Genomic DNA, 23,734 nt, shown 5'->3' with positions numbered 1-23,734 from the left:
TTTTTTTCTCTCTCTGTTAAGTAAAATATTATTATAAAACCTTTCACATACGCGTTAATCTTATTTAAATCAATAATAAAGATTAAATAAAAAATATATTTTAAATATTACCGAAAAAAGATTTGTAAATGAATCAAATAAGCGGTAAAGTATGTTTAGTTACGCTCACCACGGATGCGCTGAGCAAGTTGAACATCACGTTCCATAATTGTAACACGGTTAGCATGGATAGCGCAAAGGTTTGTGTCTTCGAAGAGGCCGACAAGGTAAGCTTCAGAAGCTTCCTGGAGGGCAGCGATAGCGGAGGACTGGAAACGAAGATCACCACGGAAGCCAGAAGCGATTTCTCTGACAAGACGTTGGAATGGGAGCTTACGGATAAGAAGATCTGTAGACTTCTGGTACTTACGGATTTCACGAAGAGCGACTGTACCTGGGCGGAAACGGTGCTGCTTCTTTGCTCCCTGGGAATCGATTGTTGGTGTTGACTTACGAGCGGCCTTGGCACCGAGGGACTTACGTGGGGTCTTGCCACCTGTGGACTTTCTAGCTGTCTGCTTTGTACGAGCCATTATAAATAATGATTTTGGCGGGCTGGCGCCAAAAATTGAGAGAAAAAATAGCGGGGATTTTATTCAAAAGTTTTGGCGGGGTTTATTGAAAACCCTTTTGGCGGGGAATTTACATCAGTTCATAATTTATAATGTCTGGCCGTGGCAAAGGTGGTAAGGGTCTTGGTAAGGGTGGTGCTAAGCGCCATCGTAAGGTAATGCGTGAGAACATTCAGGGTATCACAAAACCAGCTATCCGTCGTCTTGCACGTCGTGGTGGTGTCAAGCGTATCTCTGGTGATATCTACGAAGAAGTTCGTGGCGTCCTTCGTCACTTCCTTGAGAACGTTATTCGTGACTCTGTTACATACACAGAACATGCTCGTCGTAAAACAGTTACAGCTATGGATGTCGTCTATGCCCTCAAGCGCCAGGGCAAGACCCTTTACGGTTTCTAAACCATGTCTTATCTTTTAATTATTTTAATTTTTTTTACCAATTATATCTGACATAACGAAATTCTATTGATCTAATTTAAGCATTAATGATAAAATCATTATATATATCATATCTTGATTTCTTTCATCATTATAGCGGGCGTATTATATCAAAATTACATAATGAACCGGAAAATATATCGGATAAACACATTTTTAAGCGGATAGAAAATTTATTCCTGCATCAGCCTATTTAGTTTATGTCATAATTTGCATAATGCTTCCTTTGCAAGATTTCAATGTGAATCTAGAATCCAAGATTTCCTATATATTTCATAAAGGCTTGGAACGAATCAAGTAAAAATGTGGTTAATTTTAATATACATGCTAAAAATACAAACAAAATTTTAATCAGACAAAACAAAAGGATTTCTATTATTATTATTATTTTCATCGGAAATAGTATCTAATGTATATGATTCTGAAAAAGAGAAGTCTTCAACATCTGAGTTGTTGACATCATGAACAATATCTTTCACTTTTTTGTAAGATCTAACGATATTAACTACTGTTAGAACAACAACTACACTTACAATGACTGTGCCCGAAGATATAGTAACTACTGTTTGGACTTTAGATACTTCAGTCTTTATATAATTAGTTTGGATTGGCGGATGTGTCTCTGCGATTTCCGGAATATCATCACCTCTTACTATAACGTTTGGCTCTTCTTCCCATTCTCCATCCCATGTAGGTAAAGGAGTCGTTGGATCAGGAACTCCTGGAATAGGTGTAGGAGTTTCTGTTCCTGTGGTCGTACTGACTACTGGTGGCTCAGTAGTTGGTTCTGGAGTTTGTGGAGTCGGATTTATTATTGGTTGTTCTTGTGTTGGCTCAGGAGTTCTCGGAGTTGGCTCAGGGGTAGGATCAGTAGGTGCTGGTGTTTGAGGCGTTGGCTCAGGAGTCCTCGGTGTTGGCTCAGGAGTTGGATCAGTAGGTGCTGGAGTTTGGGGTGTTGGCTCGGGAGTTGGATCAGTTGGGGCTGGGGTAGGATCAGTAGGTGCTGGTGTTTGAGGTGTTGGCTCAGGAGATGGGGCTGGGGTTGGCGGAAGATTATTAATATCATCTAAGTCACGGTAAGTATGAGTACCGAAAATAGTTACAGCATCAGTAAATGTAAAATCAAACGAAGAAATAGGATTTTCTGACGTTAAATTAAAAATAAGGAAAATTGAAGTATATCCGGCTTCCGATGTATATCCTTTAAAAAAAGAGTTTGATGATCTAAGTCCTGATTTAGCATCACGAGCAGTTACGTCATATCGATTCTCACTTGGAACTTCTTGTGTAAAAGATCCACTTTTATGAACAAATATAACGCAGAAATGCTCAGCAGATTCGATGTTATACTCTTCCATAAGGCCTTCCATACTAAATTGAGTGACTGATGTAACAAAAGTTCCAGAATCGCAATTTCTATAAGGTGTGTATCCACCCCTGCAAGGTACTTCTTTTACTGAGCCTACTTTAAAAGTAAATGTCATAGGAATACCTAAATGAAAAATATCTTCTAAATTTTCGCGAGTTGCTGTAATCCAATATGGATCATCCCAATCGTTTGAATAATCACGCCTTGGCATATATTTTAATGTATCTTGGTCAGAAAGATCGTAAAAAACCATCCAATACATTGTTTGAACTGTACGTGATGGATATGATAATCTATATTCTTCGCCTGGTGTTGCTGTAATATTTTGTAACAAGTATTGGGAGTTAACTTCGATATATTGATAAGATAAAGATGTCCATAATATCAACCAAAACATTTTTAACAAAAAATTTCAATTCAAATAAATATTATAACCCATTATCATATTGAATAAAAATCAAAGGAATATTCGATGTTACAAGCGTCAAAAAATTGAAGCAAACTCAAAATTTCAATAAAATGCATTGAATTTTTCCATTAAATTATTTGATCATTAGAAACTTAGTTTTATTTTATATATAACAATAAAGATGACGAACGATTATCTTTTACAATACAGGCCTATATTCAATTTTTTACTTCAACTATCATCTGAATGAATATCAACATAATACTTATTATCATAATATTTATATAACTTCTTTAATTCAATGAAAATTACGATTATTAATATTGTTTGGAAGTGAATATTTAGCGTATCAAAATTTATTAATCATAACTAAAACTTGTGATTATATTTGAAAGCAAATTCTATTTGAATTTACGCAATTTTATGTACAAATGCATTATAGATATTGATTGATATCAATTTTTCAAATAAACAATAAATTTACAACTGTAAAAAATTTCTTTCGTTATTTTGTATATTACATTCCTCGTTATTGCATATACGATAAAAATTCAAAATCTTACATTATGTCAATTTTTTGCTTTACTTACTGTTTTTCTCGGGAATTATCAAAAATTCGTCCCAAAAGTTTAAATTCTGACGAATTGTTCGTAAGTGTTATATATGTATCTAATTTAATATTAAAATTACTATATAAAATCTTGGATTTCAAAAATGAATGAGCTTTGGATGCCATTGCTTTTATATATTGTTTCTGCCATTTTCAAGTAAAAATCCCTTCTACCAACCTTCATTAATATTTTTATAGAGATTTTTTGTAATTATATGGGAAAGACCAACTATAATTTAGCTGTTATTAATTGAAATATGGCCAGAAGCCAGAATCTTAAAAATATATTTTGATGATGTTGAAAATTGTTAATATGAACCATATCTGATTAATTGTTTCTTGCTATGTGTTATCAATCAAAACTTCCGCTAAATAATTAATTATTAAACCTCCTTTTTCTTCTTAAATATTTGAATAAATAATATGTTTAATGAAATTATGAATTAAACGATTCTATATTACATATTGTTTATATTTGGTAAATTGTAAAAAATATAATTGCCCATCATTTTAATTGAAGTTAAATTGAGACGAATAGGCCCCGCTAATTGTGAGATATCCTCAAAACATTTCTCAAAAAATAAAATTTTGCAAGTCTCATCACACTTTTCAATGCTCGATTTTTAAAAACTGTTTAAAAATGGAGCTTATATTGAAATAGTGTAGAGACTAAAAATTACCACAAACTATTTCAATATAAGCTCCATTTTTAAACAGTTTTTAAAAATCGAGCATTGAAAAGTGGGACGAGACTAGCAAATTTTAAATTCGTCTTATATTAAGATTCTTCTTGCAATTTTGCCAAAATGAAAATTGAATTCAATAATTCGCAATTCGAATACATTATCTATATCATATAAATAAACTAATTTAATACTTAAAATCAATCTATTCCTTGAAAAATTTTGATAAGATTATAGTTGATTATTTTTTAAGAATTAACAATGCTATGACAAGTATACTAACATCTACAATTTTTATCATCTTTCAATTTTCAAATCATAGCAAACAAATTTATTACTCTGAATTTCATATAAAAAGTTACATATATTCTGCATTACATGTTTATCAAAATTTATCAAGAATTATTATTTTGTGCTATTCAGAGTCTCTCTCAATTAGCGGGAATTTTCAAATAAAAATTTTGTGAAAGAAAAACTCATTATTCCAGAATGATGTCTGATGATATGTGCTCTTCTCCAAAGTCCCATCCAAAGTGTAAGTTCACTAAGAATGATGATATGAGACTTTGCTCCATTATATCTGAATGTTCAGAGTTGAATTGGAAATTAATTTCCGAAAAGATGGGTGACAGAAATCCACGCCAGTGCAAGGAAAGATGGGAAAACTACTTAAACCCAAACATTAACAGAAGTCCATTTTCAGTTGCTGAAGATATCCTTCTTCTTGAAAAATATCAAGAATTTGGAGCAAAATGGGTTATTATTTCCAAATTTTTCAATAATAGATCTGATATTAGTATCAAATCTAGATACATGGTTCTTAAAAGAAGAGGTGTTACACTTGAATTTCTTAAAACACATAATGCAAGCTTTTTAGTTACAGGAACAGGCAAAAAAGCAAGAAAATCTCCACAATCTAGTCCAGCTTACGTCCAAACACCTCCAATGATAAGCTATGATATGACCATTCCACAGTCATTCAACACAGCTCCATCTCCAGCTCCAATCGAGTCAACTCCAGCTCCAATATTCGAGGAGAACTCAAATTCTAAGATCGATGAGTTATTCGACTGGTGCGCTCCTTCAGATGTTTTCGAATCTTTCGAACTTGTTTTTTAGATTAAAACTTACCATGTTTGTCTGTATAAATTAGAGATTTTAAAACTTTAAACTTTTTTCTTTGTGCTCAATGGAATTCTCTTCAGTTATTTCATTTATACAGCTTTTGTTTTTGGCCAATAGGAGAAAATTGTGAGCAACTACCATCATTAATGCAAAATTGGAGACTTTTCTCAAATTTGCATAGGCCATAAAGTATCTTATTTCAAATATGATAATCAGCATTCATCCTTTGCTTTAGATTCACAATAGAGATAAGATAATTTCACAATCTTACACTCTTAAACTATCAAGTACGACGAATGTTCTTTTTTTCTTAGAGAAAACTCATATAACAAGCAAAACATTCGATAACTCCACTTTGATCTTTGATACACTAGCAAAAGAATCTTAATAGATTAAGGAGATTCCTACTTATTTAAGTATTTAGAAAATCATTTCTCAAAAAATTAAAAAAGTTAATTCAAAACATAATACAAACATTTATTATTACAAATAAAATCACAGCTTAGCAATTGAATACGTAACATTGAAAGATTGTTTCACCATATTTCCTTCAGTGTTATAATAACCAGGAGCAGGAGTATCAGTTGCTCCTCCAAGATGAGCTCGTTTACCACGTCTTATACTAACTCCTTTTGATGATGATTTTGGTTCGTGAATCTCGTATTGAGCTGGTCCAGGAGTATCTTCAATTTTCTGGCCAAATATCTTTCGTGGATCTTCTCTTTGTGAACCAATAATACAGACCTTTAATTTGTGCTTGTCTGTATCATATCTTTCCGGTGAATAACTGCCAACTCCGGGACTTTCTGATGTAACTTTGTAAGGATTTCTATCAATACTACACATGAAAGCAGCACTTTGTCTGGCTTTTTGGGATTCTCTTCTGAGCTTGTCTCCGAAATCAATATCGTAAGAAGCTGGTTCTGCATCGTAATCCTTTTTTGAACTCGTAAATCTTTCGCTTTTTTGGTTAAATGGCTTGTTTCTATCGGATTTGATCTTCCTCTTCTTCTCAGTCTTGTACGCACCTGGTCCTGGAACATCATTTGGCGTTCCGAAAATATTTCGTTCTGATCCGGATCCAAAAGCAGCATTTCCTTTGCCAGAACGCTTTCTTCGAGGATTCTTAGGGGAACTAGCATTGAAATCGCTATTTTCGTTAACTGAATACGATCCTGGACCAGGATTACGATTGGATCCCCAGAAATTTTTCTTTTTAGCTCTAGAACCAAAAGGAGCATTTGATTTATTTGGTAATTTCCATGAAGACGGACCTAAACCACATTCTCCTGATACCCAATCAGGTGTACGAAAAACATCTCGTTCAGAACTTGATAAAAACGCTGCTGACTTGTGGCGTGCGGATGGAGAAGCTGATGACTTATCAAAAAGACCAGAAGATACGTTATATGAGCCAGGACCTGGAAAATTATCTTTGGCTGGAGAGTAACGAGCAGAATTAGAGATTTTAGCGCCTCTATTGAATGGTAATCGAATATCTCTATCGGCAGGACTTGTTTCAAACTGTTTATCTCCTGTAAAAGAGTTTCTAACTCCACGAGCAGACATTGGTTGTCTTTTACTTGGATATTTAGTATTTTTCCATTTCTCTATGACTGAATAATCTGTTGGTGCTGGCGTATCTGAAATAGGAAAAGCACTTCTTGCGGATGAAGATTTCATACCAGAGGCTGCACTTATATTTAGTTTAGGAACTTGTGGATAGTAATCTGAAGGACCAGGAGTATCATTTACAACTTCTCTATCGCGTGCTGATGTTGAATTAAACGGATATGGAGTTTCTTTTTTTGCAACAATTGAACCAGGAAGATCATAACTACCTGGACCAACATGTGAAGGAGTGTCTGAACACGCGAGATCAAAGAAACGATCAGAACGTGTTGTAATAGACATTCCTCTGTTTTTTTATAAATTTATTAACGTAAATTTTTATCACAATTTTGGAAAATTTATTTCTTTTATGTTATATAATAAGTTTAAAACTAAGACAATTCAAAGCAGTCACTTTTACTCTGAAAATTTACATTTTGAATTATTAGAGGAAGTTCCTCAGTCAGATTTTCTGAATGAAAGCGACAACTGTGAACCAAGAGAGGATTAACATACTTCTACGTGCTTTTAAGAATCTTGGAAGGATTAACGAAGACATTGTCATCTGCGCAATGAAGGATGAATTCATGATTTTTGTAAATAATGTTTCCCATACTTGCAGACCAGTAATCCGCTTCAAACCAGAATTCTTCAACTCATATGAGTACACTAGCGACCAAGAAAATGTAATTTTCCAGATAACTGCAAAAAGTATTACAAATAATACCAAAAATTTGACGAATTCCATACAATTAGACCTCGAAATAGATACAACAAGGACCATGCTACTACTCAAAATGGTCGACCAGAACAAAATCATACACAATTTTGAATTATTTTTACAAGATGCGATTTCCGCCGTCGGAGATTACTTTTCTACGACAATATACCAAGTAGCCAAGCTTCGTATGAATCATACATACTTTGGAGATATCAAAGTCGCATTTAAAAGGGTACATTTCATAAATTTATCAATTAATTCACAAAAATCACTACTTTACGCCAATTTCTCATCAGAAGATGAAGAAAAGTCCAAGAATGACTCATCATTGAACATAAAACAGAATCAGAACTGCAATATTGAACTTAATGACACTAAATTCCGAAATTTAGAGTTTTCAATTGGAGATTTTCGCAACATTTTGCGGGTAAATAGGATATTTTCAGAAATATCAGATATATACTTATCATTTCCAGGCATTCCAGTTGTTATTCGCAGTTATTACCAAAACAACACTGTTGAAGTAGAAAGTGCAATTGCAACAATGTCTGATGACATAAACAATGAAGAAACAAATGAAAACACACAACAAATTCCACAACCTCCTAAAGCACAGTTTCCTCCAGAACCTCCTAAATTCCCTGCACCAATTGGAGTTTCACAGGATAAATCTGATTCATCTCAGTTCTTGATTGGATCTATATTTTCACCTATCACACAGGAAAGAAAGAGATTGACAATCACTGTGTCAGCAAGCCAATCTGAAGGTTCTTCTCTTTCTTCTGATGACTCCGACTAAAATTGTTTTATTTATTAATTTTTATTATTATTATTTTTATTTTATTACAAAGTTAGTTCTATTGGAATAACAAATTTTCAACTAATTTTTCCAATAATGATTCAAGGAGTTCATTTGATGAAGGTTCTTCTCTTTCATCCGATGACTCTGACTAAAATTGTTTTATTTATCAATGTTTATAAATATAGATAATGACAATTTTAAATTCAAATGCAGAACAAATTTCAACTAATTTTTCCAATAAATGACTCATAAAATTAATCTGATTAAAGTTGAATATTAAGGTAGGTAAAATCACTCGTAACACGAAATTTTGACATTAACACTCTCAAATTTGAGGACTTTACGTGTTGTAAAGTGTTTACAAATGTAAACAGTTTACAACACGTAAAGTTTCTTTATTTTGAAATCGGCAAATTTCACAGGTGCTCCCGCCCGTAACAATTCAAAATTGAGAGTGTTACGAACGGTAGTTTTAGCAGCGATTATTTTTACCTACCTTATTGTGTCAGCAAGTCAGCTTGAAGGTTTTTCTCTTACATCAGAAGACTCTGACTAAAACTGTTTAATTTTTAAATATTTTTTAATTTATTACAAATTATAGAAAATGGCAACTTTGTATTCTAATGATTAGTGAATCTCAACGAAGTATTCCCATAAATTACTCATGGCATTAATCTGATGAATGTTGATAATTACTTTGTCAACAAGCCACTCTGAAATTTCATTTCTTTCTTCTATTAATAATAAAAGAATTTCTATAATTTCATTCACTCAATAAAAAGGCAGAGAATAAGTCTTCTTAAAAAAAGGTCGATATCACTATATTATCGCAGGTTTTTACTTTAAACAAATGAATAAAAACTACATGTATAGTAAAATTATCATCTTCTATATCGTTTTAGATTTAGATGAAATATGTCAAATTCATCGATTTTTGGATTTGGAAATGAAATACTTTCTAATGAAAACGGATTTTCTGCTTCACATTTACCTAATGAAAGAAGTTCAAGTGTAAGTTTAAATGAATTTGTAGCCATTCCATCTGTGTCAATATAACCATTATTACCACCTGAAGTTATATTAACTCCAGTGCAGTGAATAACTTTAATAATACCACTATATGCAAAAAAAGTATTTTTTGCTATATTTTCTAAGAAAACACATTCTGAAACAGTAAGAGTTATTTGAGGTGATACTGAGTAAGTAATAATACCACCTCTTGAATCATCACTTATACATGAATTGTTTTTGAAAATTGAATTTTTGATAAATGAATCAGGTGTATCACCAATATTCAAGCAAGCTATGCCTGATTCACTATTATCATTAGAAATGAAACAACAAAACCTAATATTAATTGGATTTAAAGCAATATTACAACCTGAATTTTCATTACATTTCGTATTAGTGATGTTTGTAGAAATTAGAGTTTTATCTCCATATGAATGATATATACTGGCATATCCAGTGTAATCATGTCCGCATTGATAGAGAGTACTTAAATTTACGAAATTTTTATTTTCAGCTTGTACTTGTTGAGGTATTGTACCTCAGATGAGGAATAAAGACTTAAAAGATTGTTTGTTACAATCTTCCGAGTCTTTTGTCGACAATCAACATCTGATTGCAGTCTTTGTTCCTCATCTGAGGTCGATACAATGAATTTGTACCTCAGATGAGGAACAAAGACTTAAAATCATATTTATCTGCATTTTTACCTTAAATTTAAAAATTTAATATTTAATTTAGCTCATCTTCTTTTATAAACCAAATGTCGATAATATGCGTCATTTTCGTCATCAATCAATGGATTTTTGAATAAAAATGGATGTTCTGCTTCACATTTACCTAATGAAAGAAATTCAAATGTAAGTTTAAATGAATCTGTAACCATTTCATCTGTATTAACAGAACCATCGGCTTCACCTTTAGACAAAATTCCAGTGCAGTGTTTAACTATAATACGACCACTATGAGCATAAAATGTATATTTTGCTTTGTTTTCTAGGAAAATACATTTACTAATATTAAGATTTGATTGGTCTAAAAAAAAAAAAAAAAAAAAAAAAAAAAAGGTAGTGGGGCTTCCAGGCACTTCGTGCCCTCTAGCCCCGAAGATGTTAGTATAAAATGAAGTTTTTATATACGGGTCTTCCAGGAGCTTTTCACAAAATATATATGTTTTCATGTTTTGTCACTTTTCTGTCACTTTTCAGGGAAAAAACATTTTTATTAAATATAAAATGAATTTCACAAAACCACCGTTACCCTTCTTTGGAAATAAGAGTAGATGTAAAGATATTCTATTGAGAGAACTTAAGAAACTACCGAATGGTCTAACATTTGTAGATTTGTTCGGTGGAAGTTTCTATATATCCCATTTGTGCCATACTGTATTTCCTGACTCAAAGATTATATGCAATGACTTCGACAACTATATGAACCGTCTCAAACATATACCAGACACAAATAAAATATTGAGTGAGTTGAAAGAAAAGATACCTATAGGTAAGATGGAACGTATACCATTAGATAAGAAAAATACTGTCAGAGAGGTTTTGAAAAAAGCAGAATATATAGACTGGGATAGTATATCTGCTAGACTATTATATAGTGGTGCTATAAGAGTTCATGACATTGAAACACTTATGTCAAAAGTTTTATATCTTAACTATACAAATGTTTTCAAAGAGGACATAGAAAAATATATTGAGGGTATAGAGTTTGTGAGATGTCATTGGACAGAGTTGTATGAAAAATATAAAGACAAGGAAAATGTTTTCTTTATAGTGGACCCGCCGTTCTATAACACATGGGATTTTCAATACCAAGTAGACTGGACTTTGAGAGACTCTTTAGAAACTTTAGACGTTTTACATAACCATCCATGCTTTTACTTTACATCCGATAAAAGTGGTTTGGAAAGTGTCATGAGATGGTTAGAGGACATACATGACTATGAGTTTAGATACGATAAGATAGAATATGAGAGAGGTCCTATAAACCGGAGAAAGTGTCATAACAAAGAAATTTTACTAGTAAGTAAATGTGGTTTGAAATAGGACTACTTGTTTTAGGTTTTTTCCATTGTGTCATTTACTTATTTGACGTGGCAGAAAGATATAGAGAATATGAAGATGAACCAATGCCTGCAAATGTTCAGCATATGTACTCGTAAGAGATATTTTTATCTAATATTAAATGGACGCACAGAACTTAGCGAATGCACAGCAACCTGGACAACCAAACCCAGAGAATATTCCAAATGAAGTTAGAATACAAACTGCAATGGCAAACTATGGTCAAGTGCCAACAGATGTACAAATGCAAACTGCCATGTCAAATGACGCTGCTTTAGGTTTGCCACCATGGTATGCAAATATGAGATGGAAAGAGTTTTATACAAACCCCGAAGTGGGATATAAACAACTCTATGCAGATGACGCGAACACAGGAGTTGACCCAGAGTATGTTTTCTACCAGAGGAGAAATAGAATGTATGAGCTCCAGTTAAAGAATGCTATGGAACTCAGAAGGAAACGTAAGAGACTAGGTGGACATTAGATTTTTACATATAGTAAAATGGGTTTCTTTGGAAGAATAGGAAACTTCTTTCGAAATGTTGGAAGAGGTATATGGAATGGAATAAAAACCGTAGGAAGAGGAATTTGGAACGGAGTCAAAAATATTGGCAAAAGAGTAGGTCAGTTCGTTGGTATTATACCTAAAGACCCTGAACCAGAAGAGCAAGCTCCTGTTATACAACAGCCTGAACCTGCACCACAGTCTAGTTGGCAACCAAATCCAACACCTCAACCGTATTAAAAAATCATATTTTTACCGTTCGATAGTAGTTGTATATGAAACTAAGTTCTAAGTAAAACGCGTGGTATAATGGAATTATTCTCTTTCTTCCATCTGTAGTAAACCATACTTGAAAGTCTGAAATACTTCCACTTGGTGGTTCGTATAGCTTTGTAGGTTTTTCGTAAAAGTCATTTGCCAAGCATAAAAAAGAGTTTTGTGCACCAGAAAATGAAGCATGAACTATAATAGCATCTGAGTCGAAAACATTTTCATATGTTCCATTAGGGTTTTCGACTTCATAAAAGTTCGGGTGTACTGGATATTCTGCAGGCTGATTTAACATCCTCAAAAATCTATACCATGCCAAGTTGTTATATTTTGTAGAAATATAAACGTCTTCTCCAAGGTCTTCTATTCTATTGATTTTAACAGTTGCATTTTTCCTGTCATATATAATATCGAGATGGTACTCTCCTTCGTCAATGTTGTACTGTTTTGCATATTCGAGATAGATATCGTTTATTTTTTCTTGAAAAGCTTGAAGAGTTGTTTCTAAGTTTACAAGCAAACTAACTTGTAAAAGTTTTCCCTGTTCAAATTTCTCATACGTACGTTTCTCTTTGTTATAGTATCGAACTTCAAAACCGACCGTAAATGGGAAACCATGTATGGCTTCTGAAATGAACTTCATTCTACGAAAGCCAATAGCTTTTGTGACGGATGGGTCTCTTAACCATCTCAATGGGTAGTCAAAACGATAGCCTTCATGCTTTACGGTCTCTGTCTCAAACTTTTGACCTACGTTAGTAAAAAGTTCATCTAATGGTTTAGTTGTAGCAACTCTTGAATTTTCTTTTTCTATTGAAAGCATATTTTATCTAGAATAAAAATGTCGAAAGAAACAGCGTCTATGAGAGAAATACAACACAACCGACAACTCATTTTGCAAGCTCTAAATAAGAACACAACAAACTTTTCAAACTATTCTAAGATATCTGAGTCATTGAAAGAAGGAAACTTAAAACTGACGATAAACCCAATGACAGACGAGTTTCTATTTCAAGACAATAAGAACCATACTGTTTGTATAAATCCAACAAAAGGAACTTTAAACGAGAAACCTATAGATGAACTTCTTTTGAAAGCAGATGTTGACAACAAAGCTGACAAAGAGTATGTCATTGAAAAAGTTCAAGAAGAACATGACAGAGCAGATGCAACATATGCAACGAAAGAACATACTCATCCTGAACTAGCGGACAAAACATATGTTGACAATAAAATGTCAAGTGAAGTGACAAGAGCTGAAAACGAATATTCTAAAAAGACTCATACACATACCATTGCAAATATTACAAACTTACAAGAAACCTTAAACAAGAAAAGTGACGTTGGACATACACACGATTTCTTCGCAACTGTTGGTATAGAAAATATTGCAGGAACGGTTGAAGAACCTGATGGAACTGGTGGGGATGTATTAAATTGGAAACCTCCTAACTTTCCACAAGGTTTAACATCGGATGAAGACATAACGACGATGAGATACATTAGATGTAGAAATGTCTATGTCATGGAGGATGAAAACAAAGTTAAATTCACTGCTCAAGATTTATATGATAAAAAAGCTGACAAAACATATGTTAACGATGAGTTAGATAAAAAAGCTGACAAAACATATGTTAACGATGAGTTAGTTAAAAAAGCTGACAAAACAGAGCTTCAAACGTTAAAGACAGAAATACTTCAAACAGTATATTCCTATAGGTTCTATTACACGTCAATGAAACTCTACCAGACCAGAAGTAGTTACTTGTTTTGGAACTTGGACTCAAATAGTCGACAGGTTTTTGTATTGTGCAAACTCTTCAAAGGAAACAGGTGGGAGTAAAACGATTTCAGGTGCAAATTTACCTGCACACAGTCACTACATAGATTTAAGTACATCTCAAGCAGGTTTGCATAGCATAGATTTTGGGATTGGTCAGGAATGACAAAAGGTAAAGGATATGATGTTAAAGAGGACGTTAAGTTTGCTATAAATTGTTACTGGAGTAACACTGAGGTAGGAGGAACCATACACATCGCGTTTCAGGATATACGCAAACAACGGGACAAAGTAAAGACTACATGCCACCTTACATGACAGTTTACGCATGGTATAGAAATGCTTAGTCGTCATTTTCAACTTCTTTAGCATATTCGTCAGGAGTTGTCTTATATTTGTTAGGAACTGTCTTTGAAAGTATACCACCTTGAACTTTGACAAGTTTGAAAACGAGGTCTGACAATAGTAGTTTTATCTTCTGCTTGCAGTGTGTACATTTTGCCATGTTTGCCTAAAACTTCATAATATTCTCTTGTATACTTTCTTCTATTTTTACGAACACGAATGTGAGTACCTGTCGAGTTCCCATTGTTGTCATAGTCAATAGTATTTTCATATGGGTCGCGTTTAGGTATTTCTATTTTTACTTTGTCACCTTTCTTAAGTTTGAAGCCTGGCATTCTTTCTTGTTTGTCTCTTTTGACTAAACTATTAAATATATAGTCTTTCTCTAAGTCGGGTTGTTTTTCATTTCTTCGGGGGAGTGGTTTCCCAAACCTTTTTGTTTACGGCTATTGTAAATATTTAAAACTTGTCTCATCTTTGCCATGGAGAAATGTCTTATATTTGTCGTCATATGACATTTCATTTGCTTCACCACCTTGTGGTTGGTTTAAGTCTCTTAAGATTTTTATACAACTGTCAATGACACCAAGAGCAGAATGGTTTTGGTCGACAATGAAATATTGGTTTACATTTTTTGAACGCAGATAGTTTTTAATATCGTCTGATTTGAAAGAACTTTCACAGTCAGATGTCAGTTTTGTTGGATGGTATTTGTCAACGAATATTGTCAAAGCAGTTTTCACATCTAAAATATTTTTGGACTAATGGTATGGCTTCACAGTATCTTGTGTTTTGACCGACAAATATTAGCCAGTATGGTGGTCCATCTTCTCTATACCTCGGAATGTTTTCCAAGATATCCATAAACCAAGCATTTGGTGTTGAACTAAAGATTTTTATCATGAGTGCTTTCTTTGTTGCTTTAGAAACATAGGGGTCCTTGTTTGGATTCGTCATTTTTTACCCATAAGAAATGGGTTTATTTGGCGCATTAGCAGGAGTTGCATCCAGATTTTTGCCCGCAGTGGGAACAATAGCCAGAGGTGCATTTGGAATTGGAAGGAAGATTTTGAGTACATTAGGTATACTGAAAGAGAAAGCACAACCTATTATACAAACTGTACAGAAAGGTTGGGAGGTAGCACGAGATGCAGCAAATCTTATTCCAAATCCTGAAACAAGAGGAAAAGTTCAAGGATGGATGGACAATGTAGGAAGACAAGCAGGAAACTACTATAACAAAGCAAATGACTACTATAACCAAGCAGGGCACTATATGGACCAAGGTGAAAGATTCTTTAACAGAGGATATAACCATGCACAACAGTGGGTAAACAACAACCAACCGCAACCGCCTCAAACGTGGGGAATGTAAATTTTTTTACTGAGATGAAATGAACAATACAGCATTGAGACAAATGGGTTCAAGATGGATTTGTCGGCTTCCAGCAGTTACACAACCACGTGTTTGTCAAGTTCTTCCTATACCTCAGGAAGTTTTAGACCGACTTAAAAAACAACAACAACCAGTTGAAAACAAACCAAACTAAAATTTTTTACTGAGATGAAATGACCGAAGAAGTTGAAACGGTAGATTTGACACCACAAACAAAAAGTTCAGAACCATTGTCAAAACCTGTCAAAGAACTTACAGATGAAGAAAAAATTCAATAATAGAAAGTGCCAGGTCTGGAAATACAAACCCTAACTACAAAGTCACTTTTCATAGAAATGGAACGGCTAGTATCTCAAAAAAGAAACAGACTCTCACAAATAAAATATTGAAGTCTGAAGGAGCTTTCGAGACAACAGATGGAAAAGTTTACTTCACTGACCAACAGTTCATTATAGAACATCTCATTGACTTAGAGTCGAAATATTCTAAACTTTACAACAAACACAAAAAGTTGAAAGGAAAACAAAAACAAATGGCATATGATATTTATGAAGATGTTGACGACACAACTGTTCCTGCAGTGGGTAAAGTCAGAGGAACCGAAAAGTGACGAAAAACCGATAGAAGAAGAAAAACCAAAAACTGAAGATAAACCAAAACCAAAGTTTAGTTTCCAAACTAAACCAAGTCAACCTTCATTAGCTGGTATGGGTTGGCGTCAAAGACTTATGGCAGCAGGCGGTTATGTAAGTAAAGAAAAAAATATTTTTTTATTTTTATAAAAATGCCCCCATATAGAATGGATAGAAAATCTGCTAGAATAAAAGCAGAGTTGCAAAGATATGGTTGGAGAGTTTCGAAGAATTTTAAATATAGGAAGGGAAGACCCATAAAAGTCTATGACAAACTGGCTGGTCTTCGCTACGAAATGGACTGGAAACAGCACGCCAAATTATCCAAACAGACTAGAGAGGTTAGAAGAAGAACGTCTTATGACATGCCTTTCGATGTTAGTGAACCTCAAGTTGAAGGACACGACGGCTTTGCCAGATTCTACTGGAAACATGACGAACAATTGCATCCTTTGAGAAGGAAAAAAGGAAAAGGTGAAGACGCACATGCTCCCATGGAAAGAACAAGATATGCATATGAAAAGTATCGTGAAGTTAGAAGTCAAATTACATCTGGTCGAACCTTTACAGTAAACTTTGACGAAGGAAAGAACAAAGAAGGCTTCATGGGAGTACTTGCTGCCATACAAGACGGAAATAAGAAAGGATACAATCTCAGACTAACCTAACAGATTTGGATGGTCACATTTACTATGCATGGCAATGAACAAACAGCTGCAAACTTCTTGACGCTTTCAAGACTACAAAGAGAGAACAAATGGTTGACTCCGACTCAGACATTTTGAATGCAATTGAAGGAATTGCAAGTGTCAAGTTCGAATGGTACCAACCTAACCCTCAAGCAGTCAGACAACATGCTGGATACTTCCCGTTCAGAAATAAGTCTGACATTGACTTGACAAGGTATGGAATTTACAATTCAATTGAAACAATTGTCAACGAACCTTGCATTCTTACATGTCTCAGGAACTCCGGTCTTGTTACAGATGAGAAGATGAAGTATCTTGAGTCATGTGTAAAAACAAGGTACATTCTCAGAGGTCAATTGGCAAAAATTGCACCGTTGGCAAATGTCAATATCCGAGTCAACATTCCGACTGAGAAAGGTTCTTCACATGACGACTTTGTTGTTGACAAAGACTTACCATGGTTGAAGATTGTAATTGTCCACAACCACTTCATGTTGAACGAAAGTCTTACAAACCCATTGTTCGGAAAAGGCAAGTGCAACATTGTCAGAGCTGTTAACATTCTTTTCGAGAAAGGTTTGTTGGAACCGATTCCAGATGACAAGCTGACAGAAAGTTTTGTACCAAAAGACGAAACAAACTTTTCACTGTTAGCAAGACCAAAAGTTGTTCCAGACAAAGTTCTAGTACAAAAGAAGTACACAGTTCCAAAAGGAGTTGGATTGTTCGGATACCAACCTGAACCAGAAGAACTTCCAATGAGGTTGCAAGAACTTCAAGATGCTATAAACAAACTTCCATTGAGGCATCCAATCGACGTCAAATTGTATTGGAGAGCATCAGAGTTAGGTCAGAAGGTTTTATATGAAACAGGTTGCTTCGACGATGTTTATGAGATAACAGGAGAAGTTTCTCAGAAGATAAGAGACTCGCTTGAATTTCCAAAACTGGTCCGATTGGATGCGACAAGTTCGACTCAGATGAAAAAATATACTATGTCGACCTTAACGCTGCATACATGAGGTTGTCCAATATATCCCGACTGGAATTCCAAACGAAGATGGTGAGTTCCCAGGAAGGAACTATACAGTTGGAAAAGTCATACAACAACTGTATGATATTAGGAAAGCTTCAAACCCCAAACTTGCAATGACATTAAAATTGCTTATGAATTCGACATGGGGTATTCCATTAAAAAACCTCAAGAGATGAAGAGTAAACATTATGAGAAGGTCGACAACTTTGTTGAAAGGTTTTCTCCTTTTGTTTTGAAATACGAATTTACCGAAGGTGAAAGTGGCTTAGTAACCACATTAAAACCTATTGTCGAACATTGGTCTTACCCTCAGTTCGCAAAAGCAGTCCTTGACGAGTACAACAAATTCTTCTCCGAAGTCAAATCCAAAGTCAAGGTTTACTATGAGAACATCGACGCACTCATGACGAACGAAGAAGGCTATAACAAACTCATTGAAATGGTATGGTCGGTGAGAAGATGGGTCAATTCAAATTGGACAAAATTTTCACCGAAGTTCATGTAATATCGAAAAGGAAATATTGGGGTGTTAAAGAAGACGGCACAGAAATAAACATTGCATGAAATAAAAAATTTTTATATTCCTTCCTAGCTAATTTCCGTTTAATTTCATGGTCGCCCTCGGAGTCTTTGAATCGGACAGGTCGAGTTACACCATTCTTGGTCTCAAACTCATATATAACCTGTTTGTCTGTATTTTCGTCGACTATGGCACGAGACACGAACATTGACTAAACGGACAAAAAGTGTCATTTCGGATGGTCCCGCAGCCAATCGCATTCGAGCACTTCGAAGAAGCCTTACGTTCAAGGGAGAGGGTGTCTGGTGCAAGGCAGAGGTCATGAGACTCTACGAGCAGTACATCCTCAATGCCTGGGAGGACAAATCGTCCTTGGATTGGCAATTCTACCAACTCCTCTGGGACGACCTCCTACGCAACTGGGATGACGAAAGAGTTCAATTCAGAGGTCAGGAACTAATTTTGCAAATGACCATTAATTTAAGGCCGCTTACGCAACTAAAACTTAAATTTACTTGGGGTTTCCCCCTAAAAAAAATTTTTTTAACTCTTAGAACCACTCGAGGTTCTCCTTACGGTTGTTGAGCTTGTCACCGTCAATGTGTCTGACCTTTCGTCTTCTTGTTTGGATTTGGAACCCATTGCATACCGACAAGCCTTCCCATGGAAATTGTACCGTAATTTCGAAGGTAAGGGTCAAGTGTCCCAAGTTGTTGAGGACTGGGGTAAGAACCTTGCCTGTCGCCTTGTTGCGGATTTTGTATGGGTAGGGTTGGGAAATTTCTGTAAGCGTCATCGCAACAAGGTTGCCCAAACTTCCTCTTCTTCGTGTTTCTCTTCTTCCTCTTCTTCCTCTTCTTCCTCGACAATTCCTTCTTCAATTTGGTACTCACGAAGTACGGTGTTGCATGTTCTGTCCTTTCCGAGTACCTTCCAGATGGCGTCTATCTCTTCGAAGAAACGGTAGATGAGTCTGGCAAGGTCTCGTTCTTCTCGCGTAAATGCGCAAGGTTTCCGCTAAATCGTTCAGGACTTTCTCATTGGAAGCTTGGTTCATGAGGAACTCACCTTTAAGTCCCTTCATCTCTTCCATAAGACTACTTTGGAGAGTCTTAACGGTGTTTGTCAGATGAGCTTTCAAATGCATAATTTGAATTTGAACTGGGCGCTTGTCTGGCAACCTTGAAAGGACATCTGCTATGTGTGTTCGGCTTCGGTGCTTGTTCGGACATCGAAAAAATGAAGTGGTTTGAGAATGGCGGTGTTTACTTCAAAAAGCTTGTTATGACAGTTATGTCATACAACAAGTTTAAATAATATCTTGTTCTTCTTCTGAACGTTTGTTGTCTCTTCGATAAAAGTTTCGAACATGAGAACCAAAAAACGTTTTTTGAGATTGCGGAAGAGTTCAGCAAACGTTCATATTCTGGATATGTTGGGAGCAGTTCGAAACATCTGAGCGACTTTCGGACAAAATTGGGACAATGTCAGAAAATTCATCTTTGTCGGATTGCTTGAAGGTAAGTCCCTTACATGTAAGTAGCTCTGGTAAGTCTTCTCATTTCTGCTAACTTTTGGAGTATAGCTTCGTAGTTTAGAAGTTTTAATTTTAAATGTCTTATTCCACTCTTGACATCTAAACGGTAACTATCCATGAGGTCAAGAGTAGCTTTGGTAGCTTTAAGTGGAGCTATCTGTTCCTTGACTTCTGCAATTTTGGTTGCAATTGTGATTTGAGCTCCTTCAAGTTCGCCGTCTATGTCGTTCTCAACACCTTCAACCATAGCTTGAAACTCTTCATCGGTCCATTGAGATTGGTGTGGGACGAATTTAACTTGCTTCATTCAAAAAAAGAAAAAAATGTTTTTACTCAAAGCGTGCCATGTATATGGCTATAAGAAACTTACCAGAAGGCTTCTTCTTCATATGCGTAAAAACATAAAAAAAGTGAAGTTAAAATGAGATGTTTAAAGAACTGGCTGAATGTCGCCTTCACAGGTTATGTAGAACGGCTGACCCGAGAAGTGAAGGAGAGACTGAATTGCCAATTTCATATGGGGTAGGGGGTTCTCCTTGTTTGGTATTTTTATCCAAGGACGTTTGTTTAGGAACTTAACAAGAGCTTCTCTTTTGGCGTCCTTTATGCCATCGTAGGCTGTCCCGTCTGGTATTTGAATTGGAATTCCAGTCGAAGTCTCGAGCTGAAGTGTAGACCTTCCAGAAATAGTGGTGAACTTGACCTTGGGCTTCATGACCTTGCGCAAGTAGTCTTTTACGCAGTCGTTAATTTCAATTAGGTAAATTGCCTCGTCAAATCCTTCTGGCATTCCGAGTCCTTCCATCCGACAGGAAAATGTTTTCCCGACCAACTGGAAAAAATTTTCCTTCCGACAGAAAAAATTTTTCCTTCCGACAGGAAGAACTCTTCCAGTTGTCCGTCCGTAAACCATTCAAATTTTCGAAAATTGAGAACTTTTTGGTCGAACTTCAGAAAAAGTTTTTCCTTCCGACAGAAAAAGTTCTTCCTTCCGACAGAAAAAGTTCTTCTTCCGACAGGAAAGTTCTTCCTTCCGACAGGACACAAACGGATGACTGACGTTCTCTTCCTGAACGCCTTCCAAAAGCCAGAAAACCGAAAGCTGCAGAACCACAACAGTCTCCTCAGCAACCTCAGTTCCAGCAAGTACCTCCGATTTACTACCAATTTCCACCTCAAGGTTACTACCCACCACAAGGCTTCCCGAACTACCCTCCTCAGCCTATGCCTTACTTTCCCCAACCCTTGGATGTTCCAGCAAGCTCCACCCAGCAATTCCAATCTCAATCTCAATCGAAGAGAGACCAAGACTTCGAAGAAGGTCTGAACCGTTTACGCAAAGATTATGCCACAGCCCCTATGGAAGACGACAGGCTTTCAGTCTCTTCCCTCAAATCGACCGATTCGACTCGTACCACAGATTCGGTTCGTGACCGTGAAGACTACCTCAAGCAGTCTGAGAGACTCTTCATCCTACAACCATTTACAGTTGGAGCTCTTCAAGAACATGCGCAATTACGAAGGTCAGACACCAGCTGGAGACCGCAAAACAGACGTACTCGCAAGAGCAGTCCAACTGGTCAAGACAAAGACTGAGATAGTCGACTTCATTCTTGCAGCTTGCCCATACAAGTAAAAAAATAAAACAATTACGAGTTAAACTTTTTACTCTTTCTTTTCTGAGTTGTTTAGAGCTGGTTTCTCTTGTAGGAGCCTTTCGTACTCTTCCATGGTCATGTAATTGCGAATTTTGTACGCAATTCCAGGTTCGTTGTTTTTGAACCTGATGTATGTAACGCTTCCATCCTCCTCGGGGAAGTAAGCTGCTAACATCTGACCAAGTTTTCTCGGTGACTCGGAGCTCATAAAAATGTCACTTTTTAAACGTTAAGTTTTTAGTCTTATTTTACCCTTTGTTTACCCTTTGTTTGTCAAGGTAGTATTGGAGTGCAATTTCTCCAAATTCTCTGTGTCGGAGTTCTTCAGCATTTTCCAAGGTGTTCCTGGAGAACTCAAAGAAGTTGTCAAGAAGATACTGCCATGCTGCTCTTCTGAGTTCGTCGGTATTTTGGAAGTGTTGCACCTTCGAGTCTTCGGACATGAAAAAAATGACACTTTTTCTATTAAACCGTTTTGGCATTTCTCATGAGTGAGTATAGTTCTGCCGAACCATTGGAAGAGAAGAAGTACTCTTGCTGGCAAAAGACAAAAATAGTTGCCTTAGTTGTCATTGCAATTGTACTCGTAATTGAATTCATTGTACTTCTCTTCACGTACATAAAACTCAAGGACGGCATATGCTTTAAGAAGCTACCATCTTACTAAGACTAAACACTTAGATTTTTCAAGCTTGACTTTTTACAATTTGAATTTTACACCCAAAAATATATTTTAGGGTAGATGGTTAGATCTAACCTCTTTTCTACCCCGTTTTCTACCCTCTTGAATTTGTCATGAGTTTTATACAGAATTCGGCAAAAATATATTTTAGGGTAGATGGTTAGATCTAACCTCTTTTCTACCCCGTTTTCTACCCTCTTGAATTTGTCATGAGTTTTCCCGAAATAAAAAATAAAGTTGGTTTTTTTAAAAAAATATTTTTTTATTTTTATTGTAAGAACATGTTAGCAACAACAGCACCAAACTCGTTAGTCATGAACCCAACTTCAATGTTAGTAGAGATGAAAAGCTTCATTCCTTCTTCATATACTTTCGAAACAGAAATCCAGAAGATAAAGCAGGAACTTCTCCAAGGAGATTTAGATTGCACTGCAAAAGATGAAACAGATGAAGAATATCTTTATGAAATGCAGGATATTATTGACCATCTACCTAAACTTCCTGAAATCCAACAACAAAAGCTTACTATTCCAGAATTCGATGAAATAGAAGTCAAAGCAACTGACTCAGTAGAAATAAAGAAGTTCATACGAAAGGTTAACTATGAGTTTCTTGGATTTCATTGCAACCACAAAGTCATGGACAAAGATTGCGATATGGTATATAAGAACATCTCTGACATATATAAATCTGGGGAGTTTAAGACCTACGACAACTTTGTTTCGTTAGTTGCTGAATGTGTATGGCAGATAAGAGATAAAGATAGAAGAGGTAAGATATGGAATGAACAGATAAAACCCGCAACTTTTGAGTTAAAGAGAGCAATTGACGCCTTAGTCATACTAGCAGGTAAGGTTTCAGAATATAACGCAAAAATGAACCCACAATGTTCTAAATGTAAAGCAGCAATGAGGAAATATAACTACTCCGTCAAAGAGATAGAACGTATGCGAAACGACTATGCTGACTTAAAGAGGGAGGCAGAGAAACCAGCAGAAGATAAAATGGACATGTTGACATTTCTAAACAAAAACTATCCAACAGCTGACGATTTCCTTCTTTCAGATGTCAAGAAGAAATATAAAGAAACTTTCGGCATTGTGAAAACATTCGATATCCTTCGTGAAGAAATCGAAGCTACAAAACTGTTTAGAATTTCACGAATTCACAATGTTTACCATGTAAAACGCTTATAAAATAACTGGGGTAGAAAAGAGGTTAGAAAA

At 35.4% G+C, this 23,734-nt stretch overlaps 16 protein-coding genes and 2 pseudogenes across 18 annotated transcripts, besides 1 other annotated feature; 11 read left to right on the top strand and 7 right to left on the bottom strand.

The window, feature by feature from the left end:
- Positions 1 to 68: 68 nt before the first annotated feature.
- Positions 69 to 582, bottom strand: TVAGG3_0829980 (histone H3-1; the record flags this gene model as incomplete). Its single annotated transcript, XM_001313661.2, has 1 exon — positions 156 to 572. The coding sequence occupies one exon, from the start codon at positions 570 to 572 to the stop codon at positions 156 to 158; it is 417 nt and encodes a 138-aa protein (XP_001313662.1).
- Positions 583 to 687: 105 nt separating this feature from the next.
- Positions 688 to 1,025, top strand: TVAGG3_0829970 (histone H4-2; the record flags this gene model as incomplete). The annotated part of the gene is made up of 1 exon (XM_001313660.2): positions 704 to 1,009. One exon carries the CDS (start codon positions 704 to 706, stop codon positions 1,007 to 1,009), a length of 306 nt encoding a protein of 101 aa, XP_001313661.1.
- Positions 1,026 to 1,376: 351 nt separating this feature from the next.
- On the bottom strand, positions 1,377 to 2,814 carry TVAGG3_0829960 (proline-rich extensin signature family; the record flags this gene model as incomplete). Its single annotated transcript, XM_001313659.1, has 1 exon — positions 1,396 to 2,814. One exon carries the CDS (start codon positions 2,812 to 2,814, stop codon positions 1,396 to 1,398), a length of 1,419 nt encoding a protein of 472 aa, XP_001313660.1.
- Positions 2,815 to 4,611: 1,797 nt separating this feature from the next.
- On the top strand, positions 4,612 to 5,410 carry TVAGG3_0829950 (RNA polymerase II transcription regulator recruiting protein; the record flags this gene model as incomplete). The annotated part of the gene is made up of 1 exon (XM_001313658.1): positions 4,612 to 5,238. One exon carries the CDS (start codon positions 4,612 to 4,614, stop codon positions 5,236 to 5,238), a length of 627 nt encoding a protein of 208 aa, XP_001313659.1.
- A 220-nt stretch (positions 5,411 to 5,630) lies between these two features.
- TVAGG3_0829940 (uncharacterized protein) lies at positions 5,631 to 7,161 on the bottom strand (the record flags this gene model as incomplete). The annotated part of the gene is made up of 1 exon (XM_001313657.1): positions 5,740 to 7,158. The coding sequence occupies one exon, from the start codon at positions 7,156 to 7,158 to the stop codon at positions 5,740 to 5,742; it is 1,419 nt and encodes a 472-aa protein (XP_001313658.1).
- Positions 7,162 to 7,305: 144 nt separating this feature from the next.
- On the top strand, positions 7,306 to 8,375 carry TVAGG3_0829930 (DNA repair protein RAD9 family; the record flags this gene model as incomplete). Its single annotated transcript, XM_001313656.1, has 1 exon — positions 7,332 to 8,375. The coding sequence occupies one exon, from the start codon at positions 7,332 to 7,334 to the stop codon at positions 8,373 to 8,375; it is 1,044 nt and encodes a 347-aa protein (XP_001313657.1).
- A 2,048-nt stretch (positions 8,376 to 10,423) lies between these two features.
- Positions 10,424 to 23,734: part of a mobile genetic element that runs on past the window's edge.
- Positions 10,622 to 11,133, top strand: TVAGG3_0829920 (phage tail repeat-like family; the record flags this gene model as incomplete). The annotated part of the gene is made up of 1 exon (XM_051248430.1): positions 10,622 to 11,133. A coding segment is annotated over one exon (512 nt), but the record flags the coding sequence as incomplete, so codon positions are not given.
- On the top strand, positions 11,961 to 12,203 carry TVAGG3_0829910 (serine threonine-protein phosphatase family; the record flags this gene model as incomplete). Its single annotated transcript, XM_001313654.1, has 1 exon — positions 11,961 to 12,203. One exon carries the CDS (start codon positions 11,961 to 11,963, stop codon positions 12,201 to 12,203), a length of 243 nt encoding a protein of 80 aa, XP_001313655.1.
- Positions 12,208 to 13,056, bottom strand: TVAGG3_0829900 (uncharacterized protein; the record flags this gene model as incomplete). Its single annotated transcript, XM_001313653.1, has 1 exon — positions 12,208 to 13,056. One exon carries the CDS (start codon positions 13,054 to 13,056, stop codon positions 12,208 to 12,210), a length of 849 nt encoding a protein of 282 aa, XP_001313654.1.
- TVAGG3_0829890 (phage tail repeat-like family) lies at positions 13,225 to 14,076 on the top strand (the record flags this gene model as incomplete). Its single annotated transcript, XM_001313652.2, has 1 exon — positions 13,225 to 14,076. The coding sequence occupies one exon, from the start codon at positions 13,225 to 13,227 to the stop codon at positions 14,074 to 14,076; it is 852 nt and encodes a 283-aa protein (XP_001313653.2).
- TVAGG3_0829880 (uncharacterized protein) lies at positions 15,332 to 15,733 on the top strand (the record flags this gene model as incomplete). The annotated part of the gene is made up of 1 exon (XM_051248429.1): positions 15,332 to 15,733. One exon carries the CDS (start codon positions 15,332 to 15,334, stop codon positions 15,731 to 15,733), a length of 402 nt encoding a protein of 133 aa, XP_051083904.1.
- On the top strand, positions 15,753 to 15,908 carry TVAGG3_0829870 (uncharacterized protein; the record flags this gene model as incomplete). Its single annotated transcript, XM_051248428.1, has 1 exon — positions 15,753 to 15,908. The coding sequence occupies one exon, from the start codon at positions 15,753 to 15,755 to the stop codon at positions 15,906 to 15,908; it is 156 nt and encodes a 51-aa protein (XP_051083903.1).
- TVAGG3_0829860 lies at positions 16,554 to 18,032 on the top strand (annotated as a pseudogene). The gene has a single exon. A coding segment is annotated over exon 1 (1,479 nt).
- TVAGG3_0829850 lies at positions 18,080 to 20,475 on the bottom strand (annotated as a pseudogene). The gene has a single exon. A coding segment is annotated over exon 1 (2,396 nt).
- TVAGG3_0829840 (uncharacterized protein) lies at positions 20,599 to 20,973 on the bottom strand (the record flags this gene model as incomplete). The annotated part of the gene is made up of 1 exon (XM_051248427.1): positions 20,599 to 20,973. The coding sequence occupies one exon, from the start codon at positions 20,971 to 20,973 to the stop codon at positions 20,599 to 20,601; it is 375 nt and encodes a 124-aa protein (XP_051083902.1).
- Positions 21,676 to 21,804, top strand: TVAGG3_0829830 (uncharacterized protein; the record flags this gene model as incomplete). The annotated part of the gene is made up of 1 exon (XM_051248426.1): positions 21,676 to 21,804. One exon carries the CDS (start codon positions 21,676 to 21,678, stop codon positions 21,802 to 21,804), a length of 129 nt encoding a protein of 42 aa, XP_051083901.1.
- On the bottom strand, positions 21,834 to 22,034 carry TVAGG3_0829820 (uncharacterized protein; the record flags this gene model as incomplete). Its single annotated transcript, XM_051248425.1, has 1 exon — positions 21,834 to 22,034. The coding sequence occupies one exon, from the start codon at positions 22,032 to 22,034 to the stop codon at positions 21,834 to 21,836; it is 201 nt and encodes a 66-aa protein (XP_051083900.1).
- Positions 23,384 to 23,704, top strand: TVAGG3_0829810 (organellar and viral DNA polymerase type B; the record flags this gene model as incomplete). Its single annotated transcript, XM_051248424.1, has 1 exon — positions 23,384 to 23,704. The coding sequence occupies one exon, from the start codon at positions 23,384 to 23,386 to the stop codon at positions 23,702 to 23,704; it is 321 nt and encodes a 106-aa protein (XP_051083899.1).

This window comes from Trichomonas vaginalis, chromosome VI (genome assembly GCF_026262505.1).
Source record: "Trichomonas vaginalis G3 chromosome VI, whole genome shotgun sequence".
Classification (NCBI taxonomy): Eukaryota; Parabasalia; order Trichomonadida; family Trichomonadidae; genus Trichomonas; species Trichomonas vaginalis.
The sequence above is the reverse complement of the archived record's forward strand: the minus strand, read 5'-3'. Positions and strand labels throughout refer to the sequence as shown.